The sequence below is a fragment of the Cupressus sempervirens genome, chromosome 3, assembly GCF_028749045.1.
Source record: "Cupressus sempervirens isolate cs-2001-9-10 chromosome 3, ASM2874904v1, whole genome shotgun sequence".
Taxonomy (NCBI): domain Eukaryota; kingdom Viridiplantae; phylum Streptophyta; class Pinopsida; order Cupressales; family Cupressaceae; genus Cupressus; species Cupressus sempervirens.
The window spans coordinates 1,073,508,037-1,073,526,319 of record NC_143120.1 but is presented as its reverse complement, the minus strand read 5'-3'; the positions used below and the strand labels follow the sequence as shown (position 1 = coordinate 1,073,526,319).

At 31.9% G+C, this 18,283-nt stretch overlaps 1 protein-coding gene across 1 annotated transcript; it reads right to left on the bottom strand.

The window, feature by feature from the left end:
• Positions 1-12,636: 12,636 nt before the first annotated feature.
• On the bottom strand, positions 12,637-15,794 carry LOC149570464 (chaperone protein ClpB1-like). Its single transcript, XM_089817173.1, has 9 exons — positions 15,663-15,794; positions 15,455-15,514; positions 15,179-15,343; positions 14,895-15,091; positions 14,435-14,528; positions 13,771-13,912; positions 13,414-13,463; positions 12,986-13,246; positions 12,637-12,915 (listed from the first exon to the last, which is right to left on the bottom strand). Exons 1-9 carry the CDS (start codon positions 15,792-15,794, stop codon positions 12,637-12,639), a joined length of 1,380 nt encoding a protein of 459 aa, XP_089673299.1.
• Between the last annotated feature and the right edge of the window lie 2,489 nt (positions 15,795-18,283).

Genomic DNA, 18,283 nt, shown 5'->3' with positions numbered 1-18,283 from the left:
ATTTAAAGTTTTCCCTCTATAGCATGGCATAATGTGTGATAATTTGGTTAGCAAATTCAATATGCGTAGAGGCTATCACTCAGTTATGACATAGGAAGTCAATTGAGCTTTTTTTTTTTTTAAAGATTGGAAATATTTAAAGTTATTCATGCCTTCATCATTAAAATTATTAGCTATGACCTACATTATATTTTTTTCTCTATTAAACTTGACTTACCAAAACACATAAATTGAAATTTTGTTGCACCAACATCTACCATCTACTTCAACTTGATATTACACTAGACATACCCAAGTGGAGTACTGATAAGTCTTGAATCATCATTTGGATAGCTATTATACTCCATCTTGCTAATTATTGCAAGAAACTATAGACTATGGATCAATCCTTCACTTTTCTAATTGATTTCATGCACTCTTCTTTCAAGATTTTCATTTTTAAAGGGATCATCTTCTCCATCAAATCACCAATCTCCTTATGTATTTAATAGAAAACTCCCTTGCAAAAACATAGTGATTCAACTAGCATTACTTTAAATAAACTAGGAACACCTATTGAACCCTTATAACATCAATTTAGATTAAATAAACAAACCCCTTTGTCAATTTGAAGTCAACCAATTATATTAACAACCACTCGGTGTTAAACATAAAGATATGAATGAAACAAACGAAAATCAGAAAAGTCACTCATCAACACGAAAAACCAAATGTAGTTCATTGTTAGAATTTATAATCTTTCCTTGGTTGTATTTATTAAATGGGATAAACCAAGGTATCCCTTAAGTTGTTTGTCCTCTAGTCCACATGTGAGGACAAGTCTTTTTTGTAATTCCTTTATTAAGGAAAATAGTTTATTCCTGCTTAAGAGGATGATCACACTTGTTATGCACACACTTATGAATGTGGCAATCATTCACATGGGAGTTACAAATGACTCCTGCACTCATCTCTTTATAAGAGATGCTTCTCTCTCATTCTTAACACACAATCACTATGTAGTTCTTGTAATGAGCCAATGGCTCCATTTTGTCTCTTATCTCTCCTTCTTTCATTCTTTAGGCATTTGCCTCATTCATATTATTCACAAGGGGTTTTCTTTGGTTTCCCCTTTCAAATCTTTGTCTCCTCTTGTTGATTAATTGGTGGTTGTTCATTCTTTCACTCTCTCTTGGATCTGAGTTTATGGTAACTATTTTGACAAACTCTCCTGGATTAATTGTTAATTCTTTTATTTTAGTTCATGTCAATGTTATTATTTCTAACATGGTATCAGAGCATCTAATCGTTGTTTTGAGTTTTGAGTATTTATTATTATTATTTTTTATTAGTTTTGTATTTATAATTATTTTTTCCTAACATTTGATTGGAGGCAACATTTAAATAATATTAATTAGGATTTTCATTCATATTATTATTTTAAAAAATTATTATTAGAATTTATGTGAATTTTTATTTTAAAATATTATTTATATCTTAATTTATATGCCAAACCTATTACAATTTTTTTTCATATATATAATCTTTAACGCTTTTTTAATAGTTAAAATATTCTAGTTCTTCTAGAAATATTTAATTTTTTTTTAATATGAACAATTTCTACAAGGAACTTATGTTAGCTCTCTACTTTTTTTTAGAAATTTCTTTATATGTTCTTCTCTTTTGTTTTAGAAACTTTCCTTTAAGCTCGATTTATCTTTTTTTTGCAAACTAAATGCTACATGCTATTTACTCTATTTGAATTCCTTCACTATGCATCACAACTGTCCTGTTTGTTTTGAGTATCTTTTTGATTCATTGAAGGATATAACAGTCATGCGGTGTGTTCATACTCTACACAGGAGTGTGCCTTCTGCAAACCAACTTTATTTTATGTATTGTTGAAGAAATTTATCATTTCTATACAATTTTAACTATTTTATTCATGTGTTTGGTTTGTAACCTTTACATGAACAAGGTGTTGGATGGGTTTTCTCTTGAATTACATTTTTAAAAATAATAATATGAATAAAAATTAAAGGCACCTCAGCCCAAATTTTCACGTGTTTTGATGGATTTCTCTTACCCTGCGAAGATTTGGTTTTCTTCTCCTTTACGTCAAAGGTAAAGTGTTTGGGGTCATTTGGCCAACAGGTTATGATCACGTCCAAAACCTTCCTAAAATGATGTCTGACGCCGCCAAAAGGACAATGGTGAAAATTTGTCCCATACAAGAGAGAAAAATGGGGATGGGTTTTCCTTCAACTCATTCTACGCTAGCTTCTGCTGCTTGCCTGGGCTAGCCTTTGTGCCTGCTTCCATTCCTTGCCAAGGCATTTGGTTTTTCTGAAAAGCTATTTATCCCTTCTTGCCATGCACACACTTTCATTTGCTGACTGTCATCCTTCACCTTTCAGCTTGATCATTCCTATCACCTGTGTGTTGCCTCCTTCATTGTTGTATTTTGTCCAGCTAAGTTTTTTAATGCTTTATTTGTCCTTGGCAAGATTTAATATAACTATGTTCATATTGTCTTGTAATTAGGTTTTGTTTGAGTTATTGTTTTTTAACTCTTGTTCTTTTCTATTTTTTTGGTTTGTGGTTTATCACACCCATGTTCTTTGCCTTCTATCTTCATCATTCTAAGCTTTTTGTGGTTTCTTATATAATTTCAAGCTATCACTTTAGTTATATAGTTTTATTATTATTTCGTTATATTCTTTGTTTGTCATTATTTTTTTTTTCAAACTTGTTATTATTATCATACTATAGGTTATAACACTAATTTATAACCTCTATACTTGACCTTTGATCATTTAGAACTCTATTATAAATTTATAAGTTTGGTTATCTACTGTAGTTTAATTTTTTTTATATAGTTATAAATTATTACGTTGTGAAATTCATTTATAACTTGTACGTTTGGCTTTAATAAATATAATTTGTATTATTTAGATACATCTGAAAAATCTATCTTTAAGTTTCTATTTTAAGGATATTTGCAGATTCTTTAGTAATGTTTGAACAAAACATTGGCAGATACAATTTCTATATTTGCAGAAGAATTATTCCTCTAATGTTTTTTGCAGGTCTGCATCATTATTCACCTATTACAACATCTATTCTAAGATATTCTCTGACAATGTTTTATAACTCTTGATTATTATTTTCAGAATATTATTCTTAGTCTTCCATTTCTAGCATTACATGATAAAGAGAAATCATTGCTAAAAAAAAAGGGTTGTTGCTAATTAACCATGTTATCTATTCATGTAAGATGCTTTTTCGACTTTTATCATTCTGAAAATTCAATTTTTTTTGACAAAAAAATAGACTATTTTGGAAATCATTCCAAATAATTGTGATTAGATTTTGTTATCCAAAAGTGCTATTTAAGAAGATTTTGTCTTTATTCAAAATGTTCATTCTACTTGATCTATATATATATATAAAGGATACTTTCAATATTGTGACTTATCATATATTTATTTAAGTATATATGGGTGCACACATATATACCCAGATAAATATATAATTTTATGACTATAATAATACAGAATTTGATTTATACCTTCACAATTCTAATGATATGCTCTATTTCTTAATCTCTGCCAATCACTGGACCAAGCTTCGCTCTATCTTCTAGAAGGTCGTGACCATATGCCTTAAGGGCAGGGAAATTGTTTACATTCGAAAAGAGGTCCTCTAGTACATTCTTAGGGTCCCCCTCCCTCTCCACTGGAAATTTTACATTGGCAAGGTCCACGCTTGCTTCCTTGAAGCACTCAATAATTTGCAGGCCCTGCAATAGACAAACAACCAGGTGGTGCACCGCCAAAATATGGTCATCATTTTTCTTCCTCACGCTTTCTGCTCTTTGGATACAATTTGTAACAATAGTGCTACGAGGGATTTCATGTGCAGTAGAGCTAGAGCCATTAATAGGTAAACATTCTAGGTAGTGATACAGAACTCTCTTGACTGACTCCAATGCTTTGTCTCCACTAGGAGTACTTGACAAGATTACCTGTCTTAGCAGTCCACGCTTATCCTCGATGAGGGCAATGGCCAGGTGAACTATTGTAACTTGTGCATGGCCAATTGTATGAGCCAGCTCCACACTTGCTGCTATAGCTTCGTTTGTTTTGTCGAAAAATCTCTCAAGATTCATGATATTGGCTTTTAGGGAATTTCTCTAAGTCTACAGGGTGAAGGAAATAATGATATAGGTATACAGGCCTCTTGAGAGAGCTTCTTCTTCTGCAGACGCCAATACCAATATAGGTATATATGGCCTCCTTGACCGTGATAACAATATATGTATACGAAATTCTAGACAGAGATTTTGCCTCTGCAATTTCCTTCCTGGATAAGATTTTTTTGCTAAAATTAGTTGATTTTACAGAATCCATTGCAAATTCTGAAAAATTATGGGTGCTTAGTAAATTGCTAGAATTCAAATTATTTAAACTATCAGAATTCACTCTCTAATATCTTCACACTTTAATAGAGGATCTATTCAAAAAAATTTCACTTGAAACAGTCCAAATCAAATATGCACTATTTCAAATAATACTTAGTCATTTATGGAATTACTGAATGCATATCATGCATCACACTATGTAATTACTGAATACAATCATATAACTGTTGGATATATTCCTTCTTATCGAAATCTCTATCATGTCATTGCAAAGTTTCAAACAACTATAGGCTAGTAGCCTTCCTTTTGCAATACATCCAACACTCTCTTTCACCAAAATGTGTGTCATGGCCTTTTCAACTATAGCATGTCAAAATGATTGTTTCAGGATTGGTTACCGAAATGAAGATCTATAAGGGGAGGGGGCATTATGAAGAATTAATTAAATCAAATTAAAAAGTATAAAAATTAAATTATTTATATAATTATAAAAAAATTACATAGAAAATAATTCTTTAGACAAAAACAAGAAAAGATGAATGCTCTATATCAATTCCATTCATTCTTTGAATCTATATCAATTCAACCCATTCTTAGAAAAACAATTATTCATCTATTATACTTTTAAAGTCTAGACTTCTTATTGAACATCCATCTCACACAAATAAAAAAATGAACACATTAAAATATCAAATACTAATAAGAAAAAAATTCACTAAAAATATCCGAAAACATACTTCTCAAATTTCAAAAGAAATTTATGTATTACTTATTCTCTAATTTTATCACATGAGTGTCATAATTTATACAACTTAGAGAATCCTATAGCTCAAAATGTTTCCAATTGATCAATTGAATTAATGCCTTCTTTTTCTTGCCTTTGATACCCATCTAGAATAAGACAATGCAAAAAGTGAACTTAATTTCAATCAAATGAAATATCATCTAAACTATGAACTCTATGAAACTTAGTAAATAATTATGAAGTTAAGGGTGCTCTGATGTTGGTGAGATTATAGACTACATTATCTCCATTTAAAGTTTTCCCTCTGTAGCATGGCATAATGTGTGATAATTTGGTTAGCAAATTCAATATGTGTAGAGGCTATCACTCACTTATGACATAGTAAGTCAATTGAGCTTTTTTTTTTAAAAAAAATTTGGAAATCTTTAAAGTTATTCATGCCTTCATCACTAAAATTATTTAGCTATGACGTACCTTATATTTTTTTCTCTATTAAACTTGACTTAGCAAAACACATAAATTGAAATTTTGTTGCACCAACATCTACCATCTACTACAACTTGATATTACACTAGACATACCCAAGTGGAGCACGGATAAGTCTTGAATCATCGCTTGGATAGTTATTCTGCTCCATCTTGCTAATTATTGCCACACCCTACAGACTATGGTTCAATCATTAACTTTGCAAACTGATTCCATGCACTCTTCTTTCAAGAATTTCATTTTTAAAGGGATCATCTTCTCCATCAAATCACCAATCTCCTTATGTATTTCATAGAAAACTCCCTTGCAAAACCACAATGATTCAACCAACATTACTTTAAATAAACTAGCAGCATCTATTGAACCCTTATAACATCAATTTAGTTTAAATAAACAAACCCCTTTGTCAATTTGAAGTCAACCAATTATATTAACAACCACTCGGTGTTAAACATAAACATATGAATGAAACAAACAACAATCAGAAAAGTCACTCATCAACACGAAAAACCAAATGTAGTTCATTGTTAGAATTTATAATCTTTCCTTGGTTTTATTTATTAAATGGGATAAACCAAGGTATCCCTTAAGTTGTTTGTCCTCTAGTCCACATGTGAGGACAAGTCTTTTTTGTAATTCCTTTATTAAGGAAAATAGTTTATTCCTCCTTAAGAGGATTATCACACTTGTTATGCACACACTTATGAATGTGGCAATCATTCACATGGGAGTTACAAATGACTCCTCCTCTCATCTCTTTATAAGAGATGCTTCTCTCTCATTCTTAACACACAATCACTATGCAGTTCTTGTAATGAGCCAATGGCTCCATTTTCTCTCTTCTCTCTCCTTCTTTCATTATTTAGGCATTTGCCTCATTCATATTATTCACAAGGGGGTGTCTTTGCTTTCCCTTTTCAAATCTTTGTCTCCTCTTGTTGATTCATTGGTGGTTGTTCATTCTTTCACTCTCTCTTGGATTTGAGTTTATGGTAACTATTTTCACAAACTCACTTGGATTAATTGTTAATTCTTTTATTTTAGTTTATTTCAATGTTATTATTTCTAACATGGTATCACAGCATATAATCCTTGTTTTGAGTTTTAATGTGATGAAGGTTATCATTCATTGGAAGCACATCGTATTGAATAATCTCTACCTTGGTATCTCTATTAAAAAATTATTAATTTTTTTTGTTTTAACAAGTAGCATTTAGTAATTTTAGTTTAATAGTATTTATTATTATTATTTTTTATTAGTTTTATATATATAATTATTTTTTCCTAACATTCGATTGGAGGCAACATTTAAATAATATTAATTAGGATTTTCATTCATATTATTATTTAAAAAAATTATTATTAGAACTTATGTGAATTTTTATTTTAAAATATTATTTATATCTTAATTTATATGCCAAACCTATTTCAATTTTTTTTCATATATATAATCTTTAACTCTTATTTAATAGTTAAAATATTCTAGTTCTTCTAGAAATATTTAATTTTTTTTTTAATATGAACAATTTCTAAAAAGAACTTATGTTAGCTCTCTAGTTTTTTTTTAGAAATTTCTTTATATGTTCTTCTCTTTTGTTTTAGAAACTTTCCTTTAAGCTCGATTTATCTTTTTTTTGCAAACTAAATGCTAAACGCTATTTACTTTATTTGATTTCCTTCACTATGCATCACAATTGTTCTGTTTGTTTTGAGTATCTTTTTGATTCATTGAAGGATATAACAGTCATGCGGTGTGTTCATACTCTACATAGGAGTGTGACTTCTACAAACCATCTATATTTTATGCATTGTTGAAGAAATTTATCATTTCTATACAATTTTAACTATTTTATTCATGTGTTTGGTTTGTAATCTTTACATGAACAAGGTGTTGGATGGGTTTTCTCTTGAATTACATTTTTAAAAAATAATAATATGAATAAAAATTAAGGGCACCTCAGCCCAAATTTTCACGTGTTTTGATGGATTTCTCTTACCCTGCGAAGATTTGGTTTTCTTCTCCTTTACGTCAAAGGTAAAGTGTTTGGGGTCATTTGGCTAATAGGTTATGATCACGTCCAAAACTTGCCTGAAATGATGTCTGACGCCGCCAAAAGGATAATGGTGAAAAGTTGTCCCATACAAGAGAGAAAAATGCGGATGGGTTTTCCTTCAACTCATTCTACGCTAGCTTCTGCTGCTTGCCTGGGCTAGCTTTTGCGCCTACTTCCATTCCTTGCCAAGGCATTTGGTTTTTTTGAAAAGCTATTTATCCCTTCTTGCCATGCACACACTTTCATTTGATGACTCTCGTCCTTCACCTTTCGGCTTGATCATTCCTATCACCTGTGTGTTGCTTCCTTCATTGTTGTATTTTGTCCAGCTAATTTTTTTAATGCTTTATTTGTCCTTGGCAAGATTTAATATAACTATGTTCATATTGTCTTGTAATTAGGTTTTCTTTGAGTTATTGTTTTTTAACTCTTGTTCTTTTCTATTTTTTTGGTTTGTTGTTTATCACACCCATGTTCTTTTCCTTCTATCTTCATCATTCTAAGCTTTTTGTGGTTTCTTATATAATTTCAAGCTATCAGTTTAGTTATATAGTTTTATTATTATTTCGTTATATTCTTTGTTTGTCATTAATTTTTTTTTTCAAACTTCTTATTATTATCATACTGTAGGTTATAACACTAATTTATAACCTCTATACTTGACCTTTCATCATTTAGGACTCTATTATAAATTTACAAGTTTGGTTATCTACTGTAGTTTAATTTTTTTTATATAGTTATAAATTATTACGTTGTGAAATTCATTTATAACTTGTATGTTTGGCTTTAATAATTATAATTTGTATTATTTAGATACATCTGAAAAATCTATTTTTAAGTTTCTATTTTAAGGATATTTGTAGATTCTTTAGTAACGTTTGAACAAACCATTGGCAGATATAGTTTCTATATTTGCAGAAGAATTATTCCTCTAACGTTTTCTGCAGGTCTGCATCATTATTCACCTGTTACAACATCTATTCTAAGATATTCTCTGACAAGTTTATATAACTCTTGATTATTATTTTTAGAATATTATTCTTAGTCTTCCATTTGTAGAATTACATGATAAAGAGAAATCATTGCTAAAAAAAAAGGGTTGTTGCTAATAAACAACGTTATCGGTTCGTGTAAGATGCTTTTTTGACTTTTATCATTCTGAAAATTCAATTTTTTTATACAAAAAAGTACTCTATTTTGGAAATCATTCCTAATAATTGTGATTAGATTCTGTTATCTAAAGTACTATTTAAGACAATTTTGTCTTTATTCAAAATGTTCATTCTACTTGATATATATATATATATTTTGAGGATCCTTTCAATATTGTGACTTATCATATATTTATTTAAGTATAAATGGGTGCACACATATATACCTAGATAAATATATAATTTTATGACTATAATAATACAGAATTTGATTTATACCTTGACAAAATGAATTAAGTACTCATGTCTACCTTCAATGGAGTTTTATACCTGATATACATATTTTTTTTATTTTGAGCATCCTTGGATCTCTGCATTTTGAAAATAAAGTTTAATTCATTTTGAGTAGATTATGAGTTATCTTACACATTTGCCTTCGACTTTATTGTGATATTTTGATCATTCTATGCCCATGTTGGCACTTTATGGTTTTATACCGTTGATATACATGATTTATATGACATTTTTTTTGAGTTCCATAGGGAGCCAATTTTTTCAAGGATAACTATGTAGGTCCCTTCAGTATAACTGATACATACTTTCCTTATCTAGCCCATGGAGTATACCTTCATCATATATTGGTGTGCACTCATTTTATATGGAGTTTCCCTCCATTTGGTTCTATTGGTTCCACTTTGAAAGATTAATATTTATATGGAGTTTCCCTCCATTTGATTCTATATGCTCTACTTTGAAAGGTTGATATTTATGGACTTTCTCTCCATGTTGTTCCATTTTGTTCCTCAATGCGAGGATGATATTTTATGGGGATTTTCCATTTCTATCTCTTTATCTCCTTGGTGTATGCCCCTAGTTTTGATTTAGTCATGGTATGACTTCCTACACCTTGCTCATTTTTTAGTGTATAGGTGACGAGGCTACCATATCTTGGAGCACTCCAATATTGGAGACTCAATTTGAGAAAGTTGTTTTGACCCATGATTATTTTTCATGGCAATGAAGTTGCTTGTCCATGATGGATTCCAATTTGAAGGCATTATGTTATTACACCCTCATAATCCATTCGTTTGAGTATCCTAACTAATCATGATAATACTAATTTGATCAGCATGTCTCTCTTTTTACTTTATTTTCATATATTAATGTGATAATGATCTGCATACTTTATTGCTTAGATCATGAGTCATGCATGTTATGAATTGATCACCCATTGACTTGCAGTGGGATGATTCATTAAGTGGACTTTCTATATCCACGTGATTGATGCAATATTGATGCAAGTATCATTAGTTGACCTTGTCTATGGTCATTTGTGCATTAGTATAATATACTTTTCATGAGAGTATTGATCAAGCTTTTTACTCAATTTGTCTTTGTTGACAATTTTTTTTAGCATATAACTTAACTTGATATCAGGTTATCTCCATTGTTTTGTGGTAACATGTTTTATTTTCCTCTATTTGTCTATGAAAATTTTCTTATCTTTATTCAAAAGGATTTCTAATTTGAATATAAGATGAACTACTTCTTGTGGATAGTTGTCTTGTTTCTTGTGTCTATATTTTTCACGTAATCCATTCAGCACTTACAAGATTTGGTGTACCTATCCTCTTCTCTCTCGACTGTACGAAGATCTACCTACACTCACAAGAGACCTTTTGCATTAAAAAAATTATTGTCAAAAATCAATTTGCTGCTATTTTCATTGTAAAAATTTGGGTTTAATACCCTTTGATCTAATTTCCCCAAGTAAAGATTAAAGGGGGGTGTTAGAATTTATAATCTATCCTTGGTTGTATTGATTAAATGGGATAAACCAAGGTATCCCTTAAGTTGTTTGTCCTCTAGTCCACATGTGAGGACAAGTCCTTTTTTTTAATTCCTTTATTAAGGAAAATAGTTTATTCCTCCATAAGAGGATTATGACACTTGTTATGCACACACTTATGAATGTGGAAATCATTCACATGGGAGTTACAAATGACTCCTCCTCTCATCTCTTTATAAGAGATGCTTCTTTCTCATTCTTAACATACAATCACTATTTAGTTCTTGTATTGAGCCAATGGCTCCATTTTCTCTCTTCTCTCTCCTTCTTTCATTCTTTAGGCATTTGCCTCATTCATATTATTCACAAGGGGTTTCCTTTGCTTTCCTCTTTCAAATCTTTGTCTCCTCTTGTTGATTCATTGGTGGTTGTTCATTCTTTCACTCTCTCTTGCATTTCAGTTTATGGTAACTATTTTCACTTGGATCTGAGTTTATGGATCTGAGTTTATGGTAACTCTCTTGGATTAATTGTTAATTCTTTTATTTTAGTTCATTTCAATGTTATTATTTCTAACATTCATCAATAATTGAAATAAAAAATTCCACCTCCTTCCGTAAATAATTAAATCGAACATCAACGTCACCTATGCATGTCACCCCAGCTACTCAGGCAAGCCTATTTTCACTTCTATCAAGCTTTTTGGAAGTTGCAGAAAAATTATAAACTTTTATGAATTTCCATAATCAAATAACAAAGGAGCTAAAGAACTAAATAGTCGCAGCAGCAATGGATTCTAGGTAAACTTTTCCTATTATTCGATTACTTGCAGGTGTAATAAAATGGAATTTTTATATATTTTTAGATTACTTTTTTTAAGCTATTTTCGCACATCCTAGATTACTAATGGTCTAAATTTTGTGCAAGCAAGTCAATGTGTTTATCAGGATTTGTGTCGTGTGGTACACTTACATCTACTAATAAATAGTAGTATAATTTTCATTATCGATCCTCAACTTTTTGTTGAAGGTCAATGGAAGCTAAGCTAGCTTAGATAAAGGTATTTATGTGACTCTGTTTTTGGATGAGGACCCTTCTAATGTAAGGCCCAAAATTCAATCTCTTAATAAAATTAGCTAGGCTTAACTTTTCACCTATTGAATAATAGTTTGGACAAGAATCGAACCATGTAACAAAAATTTATATGAAGAGGAAAAACAACTCTCAAAAATAGACATATAGGATCACAGTTTTCGGCAAGAACAAGATCTAGAGCTGCATCAAAGACTCTCAAGGTGACTCCCCTCCTTGCAAGCAGTTCAGTTGCATCTTTCATATGGGATCTGACAACTTTTGTCAACTCCTCAGTTTGAAGAGGATTAATAATAACTATCTCATCAAGACTTTCTAATAGCTATGGCTTGATGTGCTTTCTCACCTGCAATCAAGTTAAAAGATAATTTATCACGAAATATTTTCTTTAAGCATAAATAGAACACTTTTGGTAGTGGTACAAGAAAGAATAAGAAGCAAGTTCTCTTCAATTATACATACTTGTTGCATCAGTCTCGCTTGGCCAGCTTGTAATCTGCATCTAGGTCCTGCAAACAAGTTCTCTGATAAGGGGATGGTTGTCATTATAATGACTTTGCTGGAGAATTTAACCATTCGATCATGTCCATAGGTCAATCTAACATTAGCAAGCATCTGAAGAATGATGTCCCATATAGATACGTGCACCTTCTCTACTTCACTAAATACAACAACACACTACGGTCATCTTCTACCTGTATCTGTCAATTTTCTGCCCTCTTCATAACTAGTATATCTACAGTAATTGGTTAAAACTCAGCTGAAATAATGCTTCTTTTGATTACCTAAAAAAGGGAAAATCAATTGGAAAAAGAGAAATCTGAGAGAAACCTATTGCAGTGATAGACGACATACCTAGGCAAAGCACCGATAAGCCTAGAAATAGAATGTTGTTCTGTGTATTCAGACATGTCAATCTACACTAGCAGGTTTTTGTCATCAAACAGTTGTTCTGCAAGAGCCTTTGCAAATTCTATTTGGCCAACTCCAGTGGGTCCCAAGAATAGAAAGGGTCCAGTAGTTTTATGTGCTCTCCCAAGTCCTATCTTTGATCTGACCAAGGCATCTGCAATTGCCTTGACTACTTCGCCTTGCCGAATGACTGTTTCATGCAAGCATTCAGCCAAGCCCAGGAGCCGTTCCTTATGAGTTCGCATAATCCTGTTAACAAGAATACCCATCCAATGACTTACCACCTGTATGACATAGCAATATATCCATGAGCACCAATTACAAGTAGTAAAACTCTCGCATGATTATAGATACCTCAGCAATTTGATGTGGCCCAAAAAACTTTGCATTTTTTTCACAACGAGCTATCATCGCATCTATCTCTTCAAGTGCCCTGTATCTCAAATTGGTGATTGTCGCAACATTTATCTGGCTTTTTGCCACCTGCAGGGTAGACATCAACTCTTCCCGTTGTTGCCTTAACCGACAGATCTCATTTCCTCTTTCTTTGGCACTCCCCAAATATATTTTGAGTGGGATGATTGCATCCCTCAAATTCATAATCTCTTTCCGAACCTATACAATTGATAAAATGTGAGTAGTAAGTTCCCATAAATCCCATGGAAAGCCCCCTTGCAAACCACACAAGGTTTCCTTGCTCATTGCAAACAAAATGCTCAAGCGAGATAGAATTATAATTGAACTATTAAAAATGGAAAAGGAGCATAACTATCATTACCAACCTCCACCAGCCTAGCTTTATCTTTCTCCTTTTCGGGCGCATGCAGCTCAACTTCCAATTGAGTAATTTTTTTTTCAAAACTATGAATTTATTTTTCTGTACTATCTAACCGCGCTCTCAAATTTATGCATGCTCCATCAAGAAAATCAATTGCTTTTCCAGGAAGATGGTGACTTGCTTAGAATCCAAACATGGAAACAATAATGAAACTCTTTTACATGAAAGTGCACAAAAAATGCATGCATTCTGCCTGAAGAAAAATTATGGTCTCAAGCCTCATCAAGAGTCTACGAATTTAAAATCAAGAAAATAACTTTACAAAATTATCTGATCAAATCTCATATATTTGTGAACTTACCAGTTATATGACAACAGGATAATTGGGCAGCAACCACTAATGCACTGTCCATGATCCTCACACTATAGTGCCCTTCGTATGTTTCTCTCAAATTGTGCAAAATTTTGATGGCGTCAGTCACACTGGGTTTAGCCATGAACACCTACAAGAAACAGTCAATAAGGTAAACTATTCACAAAGTGGCGTATGGCCATGACACGACACAGTTACATTTGGAAAAAATAAGTCAATTTTAACAATTTTAACATTTTTAGTCTTCAAATGAGATTTCATACATGATATTTAAGCTATCCATGATCATACAATGAAAAGGAAGCACTAAAGCAGAAGTTATAAATTGGCCAAACTGCTAGAAATGATGCCTGAACTCAGAATTCTTCTGTACACATTTGTTATACTCATCAAATGTAGTTACTCTGACACACTTCAGTTGACTGCGAGCAAGCATTTGTGCAAATAAATTATCAACATCTAATGAACATAAAACAAATCTCTTGGTTAACCAATTATAGTGACAGCTTCTGATCATGACTTTTAACTTTATAATCATGAAGAAAATGTAAAACAACAATAACAAGAATAACTCACTAGATCAAAGAACCAAGTGCAATTTATCTATAAACAATATTACTCTTCCTTGAGTTTTTTCTAAGTCCTCGCATACAGACTTAACACAGTCCTCAAAGTTACCCATGCAACCCACTCCAGCTACTAAGGCTCCCATGTCCAATGCCATCAATCTAACCTCTATCAAATTACTGCAACATCCCCAAGAAATTCCATCAATCTCAAAGTTCTCCTAATGCAAGTTCATTACTTCCTAAATCAATTAAAAGAGTTGCAATTTATGGGTCACCTTTTATACATCAAACATTAAGAAAAAGGAAAGAAAAAGTTTGTACTTTTATGTCATGTATTTCTGTGGCTATTTAAATCAGTTTTCAAAAATATTGATAAAAAGATAATTTAAAATCTTTTCCTACTTTTATGAAACATAAATTTTATAAAAAATGAAAATAAACTATGGAAAAAGAAAGGGTTGGAAATAAGCAGTTCCTAGTAGCAAAAATAAGCTAAACAACTACATTTAATCTAGAAATTAAATCTCAACCTAGACAACTAACTTTTGAAAATCCCCTCTCACAATCCATTGGGCAAGCCCCTCTACCACTGATGTCTTACCAACACCATCCTCTCCAATCGGCAGGGGATTGTTCTTTGTCTTCCGACAAAGAATTCTAATGATATGGTCTATTTCTTCATCTCTACCAATCACTGGACCAAGCTTCATTGTGTGTTCTAGAAGGTCGCAACCATATGCCTTGAGGGTAGGGAAATTATTTACATTCAAAAAGAGGTCCTCTAGTACATTCTTAGGGTCCCCCTCCCTCTCCACTTAAAATTTTACATTGGCAAGGTCCACGCCTGCTTCCTTGAAGCACTCGATAATTTGTAGGTCCTGCAATAGACCAACAACCATGTGGTGCACCGCAAAAAAATGGTCATCATATTTCTTCCTCGTGCTTTGCGTGCTTCGGATACAATTTGTAACAATAGTTCTTCGAGGGATTTCCTGTGTAGTAGAGCCAGAGCCATTAACAGGTAAACATTCTAGGTAGTGATACAGAACTCTCTTGACTGACTCCACTACTTCGTCTCCACTAGGAGTACTTGACAAGATTACCTGTATTAGCAGTCCATGGTTATCCTCGATGAGGGCAATGGCCAGGTGAACTATTGTAACCTGTTCATGGCCAATTGTACGAGCTAGCTCCACACTTGCTACTATAGCTTTGTTTTTTTTTTTGGAACATCTCTCCATATTCATGATATTGGGTTTTAGGGAATTTCTCTACAGCTACATGGTGAAGGAAATAATGATATAGGTATACAGGCTTCTTGAGAGAGCTTCTGCTTCTACAGACGCCAATACCAATATAGGTATATATGGCCTTCTTAATGGTGACAACAATATATGTATACGACATTCTGGACAGAGATTTTGCCTCTGCAATTTCCTTCATGGACAAGATTTTTTTGCTAAAATAAATTGATTTTATAGAATCCATTTCAAATTTTGACAAATTATGGGTGCTTAGCAAATTGCTAGGATTCAAATTATCCAAACTGTCAGAATTCACTCTCTAATATCCTCACACTTTAATAGAGGATCTATTTAGAGTTTTTTCACTTGAAATAGTCCAGATTAAATATGCACTGTCTCAAATAATACTTAGCCATTTATGTAATTACTGAACGCATGTCACGCATCACACTATGTAATTACTGAATACAATCATATAAACGTTGGATATATTCCTTCTTATTAAAATCTCTATCATGTCGTTGCAAAGTTTCAAACAATTGGTGGCTAGCAGCCATCGTTTTGCATTACATCCACTACTCTCTTTCACCAAAATGTGTGTCACGGCCTTTTCAACTATTGCATGTCAAAATGATTGTTTCACGATTGGTTACTGAAATGAAAATCTATAAGGGGAGAGGGCGTTATGAAGAATTAATTAAATCAAATTAAAATTTATAAAAGTTAAATTATTTATATAATTATAAAAAAAATTACATACAGAATAATTCTTTAGACAAAAACAAGAAAAGATGAATGCTCTGTATCAATTCCATTCATTCTTAGAATCTATATCATTTAAACCCATTCTTGGAAAAACTATTATTCATCTACTATACTTTTAGACTCTAGACTTCTTATTGAACATCCATCTCACACAAATTAAAAAATGAACACATTAAAATATCAAATACTAATAAAAAAACCATTCACTGAAAATATCTGAAAACATACTACTCAAATTTAAAAAGAGATTTATGTATTACTTATTCTCTAATTTTATCACATGAGTGTCATAATTTATACAACTTAGAGCATCCTATAGCTCAAAATGTTTCCAATTGATCAATTGAATTAATGCCTTCTTTTTCTTGCCTTTGATACCCATCTAGAATAAGACAATGCAAAAAGTGAACATAATTTCAATCAAATGAAATATCATCTACACTATGAACTCTGTGAAACTTAGTAAATAATTCTAAAGTTAAGGGTGCTCTAATGTTGGTGAGATTATAGACTAAATTATCTCCATTTTAAGTTTTCCCTGTATAGCATGGCATAACGTGTGATAATTTGGTATTACACTAGACATACCCAAATGGAGCAACGATAAGTCTTGAATCATCATTTGGATAGCTATTCTGCTCCATCTTGCCAATTATTGCCACACCCTACAGACTATGAATCATTCCTTCACTTTGCTAACTGATTTCATGCACTCTTCTTTCAAGAATTTCATTTTTAAAGGGATCATCTTCTCCATGAAATCACCAATCTCCTTATGTATTTCATAGAAAACTCCCTTGCAAAATCACAATGATTCAACCAGCATTACTTTAAATAAACTAGCAGCATCTATTGAACCCTTATAACATCAATTTAGTTTAAATAAACAAACATCTTTGTCAATTTGAAGTCAACTAATTATATTAACAACCACTCGGCGTTAAACATAAAGATATGAATGAAACAAACAACAATCAGAAAAATCACTCATCAACACGAAAAACCAAATGTAGTTCATCAATAATCGAAACAAAAAATTCCACCTCCTTCCATAAATAATTAAATCGAACATCAACGTCACCTATGCATGTCGCCCTAGCTAGTCTAACAAGCCTATTTTCAATTCTATCAAAAATTTTGGCAGTTGCGGAAAAATTAGAAACTTTTACGAATTTCCATAATCAAATAACAGAGGAGCTAAAGAAGTTAATAGTCGCAGCACCAATGGATTCTAGGTAAACTTTGCTTATTATTCTATTACTTGCAGGTGTAATAAAAAAGGAGTTTTTATATATTTCTAGATTACTTCATTTAAGCTATTTTAGAACATCCTAGATTACTGATGGTCTAAATTTTGTGCAAGCAAGTCAATGCGTTTATTAGGATTTGTGTAGTGTGGTACGCTTACATCTACTAATATATGGTAGTATAATTTTCATTATCAATCCTCAAGTTTTTGTTGAAGGTCAATGGAAGCTAAGCTAGCTTAGATTAAGGTATTTATGTGACTCTACTTTATGATGAGGACCCTTCTAATGTAAGGCCCAAAATTCAATCTCTCAATAAAAGTAGCTAGGCTTCATTTTTCACCTATTGAATAATAGTTTGGACAAGCATCGAACCACGTAACACAAATTTATATGAAGAGGAAAAACAACTCTCAAAAATAGACATATTGGACCACAATCTCTGGCAAGAACAAGATCTAGAGCTGCATCAGAGACTCTCAAGGTGACTCCCGTCCTTGCAAGCATTTCAGTTGCATCTTAAATATGGCATCTGACAACTTATGTCAGCTCCTCAGTTTAAAGAGGATTAAAAATAACTATCTCATCAAGACATTCTAATAGTTGTGGCTTGATGTGCTTTCTCACCTGCAATGAATTCAAAAGATAATATATCACCAACACTTTTCTTTAAGCA